This window comes from Triticum aestivum, chromosome 4B (genome assembly GCF_018294505.1).
Source record: "Triticum aestivum cultivar Chinese Spring chromosome 4B, IWGSC CS RefSeq v2.1, whole genome shotgun sequence".
In the NCBI taxonomy this organism is placed as follows: domain Eukaryota; kingdom Viridiplantae; phylum Streptophyta; class Magnoliopsida; order Poales; family Poaceae; genus Triticum; species Triticum aestivum.
The window spans coordinates 432,177,686-432,181,338 of record NC_057804.1 but is presented as its reverse complement, the minus strand read 5'-3'; the positions used below and the strand labels follow the sequence as shown (position 1 = coordinate 432,181,338).

Below are 3,653 nucleotides of genomic sequence, written 5' to 3'. Positions count from 1 at the left end.
ATATCTCGTCCCAATCACGGCCGATGATACGCTGCCATGCCCGCACGGAGACCGCGGCGCACGTATACCTGTCAGTGTCACCGGATGAGGCTGCACTGCTGCTGCGTCAACGGTCAACGACCACATCTTTCTCACTCGATCCGATTCATCATTCTTAAAGCTCCTGGTCATCACCAAACCAGGAACTAAAGTAAAATGACACACATACACACTACACACGCGCAGGGAAGAAAACCAACAGAAACGAACAAAAGAACCATAAAACGAGAATCGACGGTCACCGAACCGTGCATCACCAACTGCCTCACAGCTCACACTTCTTCTAGTCCTCGTAGTCGCTTTCTTAATATAGGCACATAAAACCGAGGAAAAACGTTTCTGATTTGATTTTATTTGCACACAAAAACATGATTCCATTTCCATGGCTGCCCATCCATTGATCCAATTGCAGATTTTCTAATCGATCCAGCTCTTGTCTCCTCCCCAGCTCTCCTTCGTATCATCCGCTCTGCCTGTGGTACGTGCGGATCGGTCGGGGCGGGGGTCCCATGGCTCACATGGAGGCGCAGAGCTCCTCACGCCGGTATGTGTTTCCTGCTCCTGCCAGCAGCACGCACGTCCGCCGATCATGTCATGTGTGCCCCAATCCGATCCCCGTTCGTTCGTGGGCTCGCGGTGCCAATTAGGGGTTCTACTATATTGTAATGCGAGTTTGGATTCCAACCATGTGATTCCTAGGGCTGATGGATCCCCTTTGTGTTCCTTTCCTATGTGGCGTCGCTCATCGCCTCTTCTTTATGGCAAAAGCTTGAGGTGGCAATCAGTGGCGAACGGAAAGACGGATCATCAGAGGTGGCAATTGTATAGCCTGTTCTTTTTTGGAGAGAGAGAGAATGGGCATTTGGCATTGCGATCTTCCTTTTTCTCTAGACTGTAGAGAGATGCCTAGTTTGATTTTCAACGTGTGCGAATGGAGGCGCCTTTGTGTATGTGAGCAAATTAAATTGACAAGGTGGGGAGGGCACTCGCACTCGCACTCGCATGGCACTGCCTAGCTGGGTCTCATTTTACAATTGTTTGGTTCATACTTGCTTTTCTTCACCATCGACTTTCATTCGTGTCTATCTCTTTTGCTGTTCCTTTTTCCCTTTTTCTAGATTTTTATTTTGGCTCCGCAGTTAATGGGGTGGGAATGATAGGGTACGTGATTTGGAACTTGGTAGGTGAATTCACGCAAGTGGGCGAAAAGGAATGGAGGAAATGGACGACGAATGGCTGCTGATCGTGTTATGGCCTCTCATGGACTCTTATGCTCGTCTCATTCTTGCAGGGCTTGCCGCTAGCTAGCAAGTTTTGAGTGACGCGCCTCTGGTTTTGCCGCCAAGCCGAGGCAATGGACTCGGCCAGGGCGGCGCAGGCGGCCACGCGGCGCAAGAAGATGACCAAGCAGCTCACCGGGAAGCGGGACGACACGGCGCTGCACGGGGCGGCGCGCGCCGGGCTGCTCGTCGCCGTGCAGGAGACGCTGTCCGGCGCGTCGCCAGAGGAGCTGCGCGCGCTGCTGTCCAAGCAGAACACGGCCGGGGAGACGCCGCTGTTCGTCGCCGCCGAGTACGGCTACGTGGCCCTGGTGAACGAGATGGTCAAGTACCACGACGTCGCCACCGCCGGCATCAAGGCCCGCAGCGGCTACGACGCCCTCCACATTGCCGCCAAGCAAGGGGATGTAGGTACATCCATCGTCTACGTCTAGTCCCCTCTCACCCTCTCACTCTCACACGCACGCGTCGCGCGCCATCTTCATGTTTACAATGATTCATGTTGCTTGCATGCATGGTGCAGAGGTGGTGAAGGAACTGCTGCAGGCGCTGCCGGAGCTGGCCATGACGGTGGACGCGTCGAACACGACGGCTCTCAACACCGCGGCGACGCAGGGGCACATGGAGGTGGTGCGGCTGCTGCTGGAGGTGGACGGGACCCTGGCGCTGATCGCGCGGAGCAACGGCAAGACGGCGCTGCACTCGGCGGCGAGGAACGGCCACGTGCAGGTGGTGCGCGCGCTGCTGGAGGCGGAGCCCAGCATCGCGCTCCGGGTGGACAAGAAGGGGCAGACGGCGCTGCACATGGCCGCCAAGGGCACCAACCTCGACCTCGTAGACGCGCTCCTCGCCGCCGACCCTTCGCTGCTCAACCTCCCGGACAACAAGGGCAACACCGCGCTGCACATCGCCTCCCGCAAGGCGCGGCACCAGATCATTAAGCGTCTGCTCGAGCTGCCGGACACGAACCTCAAGGCGATCAACCGGGCCGCCGAGACGCCGCTGGACACGGCGGAGAAGATGGGCAACGGCGAGGTGGCCGGCGTGCTGACGGAGCACGGCGTGCAGTCGGCCCGCGCCCTGAGCCCCACGAGCGGCGGCAACCCGGCGCGCGAGCTGAAGCAGCAGGTGAGCGACATCAAGCACGAGGTGCACTCGCAGCTGGAGCAGACGCGGCAGACGCGCGTGCGGATGCAGGGAATCCAGAAGCGCATCAACAAGCTCCACGAGGAAGGGCTGAATAACGCCATCAACTCCACCACGGTGGTGGCCGTGCTGATCGCCACGGTGGCGTTCGCGGCCATCTTCACGGTGCCCGGCGAGTACGTGGACGCGGACAACCTGGGGCCGGGGCAGGAGCTGGGCGAGGCCAACATCGCCCATCAGACCCCCTTCATCATCTTCTTCGTGTTCGACTCGGTGGCGCTCTTCATCTCGCTGGCGGTGGTGGTGGTGCAGACGTCGGTGGTGGTGATCGAGCGGAAGGCCAAGAAGCAGATGATGGCGGTGATCAACAAGCTCATGTGGGTGGCGTGCGTGCTCATCAGCGTCGCCTTCCTGGCGCTGTCGTTCGTCGTCGTAGGGCGCACGGAGCAGTGGCTGGCCGTCGCGGTCACCATCATGGGCGCCACCATCCTGGTCACCACCATCGGCACCATGCTCTACTGGGTCATCGCGCACCGGCTCGAGGCCAAGCGCATGCGCAACATCAAGCGCTCGTCGATGAGCCGCTCGCGCTCACACTCGGGGTCTGGACTGTCCGAGCACGAGTGGGTCGACGAGGAGTTCAAGAAGATGTACGCCATCTGATCATGATGATCCCCACGCCCTAGCGCAACATTGATTACACTACCTGATTTACCACGTACGATGACCCGAGGAGTAGCGATGATCGTAGCCGGGCTGACATTTTTATCCGGTAGCTCAGAAGATTGTGCATTACTAGTGATCATTTAAGCTGTTCACCGTTTGCTGAATGTTGATTAGAACGGGGAACAGGAAGAAGTACAGTAGCAAGGATGTCGCCAGTGCATTTTTTATTTTACTTCTTGTGTAGAACAATATATGACGATAGGAAAACTAAATAAATAAAAACAGAAATCAATGTTTCATTACTTTTTTTCCAAAAAAAATTGACCTATTCATCTTCAATCATGGCAGTACAAAGAACAACAAAGGTATAAAAATTGCAACCATGTCGTGGACCACGTAGCGACGACAATAAACACTGGAACAAGCCGAAGGCGTGCCGCTGTCATCGCCCCTCTCTCACCGGAGCCGGGCAAACCTTATGTAGTAGATAGTCAGGAAATTGTCGTGCTAAGGCCCCGTAGG

At 56.7% G+C, this 3,653-nt stretch overlaps 1 protein-coding gene across 2 annotated transcripts; it reads left to right on the top strand.

Annotated features, from left to right (window-relative positions):
* Nucleotides 1-311: 311 nt before the first annotated feature.
* On the top strand, nt 312-3,433 carry LOC123092550 (ankyrin repeat-containing protein At5g02620). Of its 2 annotated transcripts, XM_044514349.1 has the most exons (3): nt 312-583; nt 1,331-1,730; nt 1,843-3,433. In XM_044514349.1, exons 2-3 carry the CDS (start codon nt 1,394-1,396, stop codon nt 3,126-3,128), a joined length of 1,623 nt encoding a protein of 540 aa, XP_044370284.1. In that variant the 5' UTR covers nt 312-583; nt 1,331-1,393; the 3' UTR covers nt 3,129-3,433. The 2 variants fall into 2 exon arrangements, with proteins under 2 accessions (XP_044370284.1, XP_044370285.1); XM_044514350.1 differs by lacking the exon at nt 312-583 and having other exon boundaries at nt 1,502-1,726.
* The last annotated feature ends 220 nt before the right edge of the window (nt 3,434-3,653 follow it).

Bases quoted from the DNA above. Each gene is read 5' to 3' on its own strand.
- LOC123092550 (XM_044514349.1), top strand. From the start codon at position 1,394: ATGGACTCGGCCAGGGCGGCGCAGGCGGCCACGCGGCGCAAGAAGATG. The intron at 1,731-1,842 runs GTACATCCATCG...TGCATGGTGCAG, and splicing joins CGCCAAGCAAGGGGATGTAG to AGGTGGTGAAGGAACTGCTG.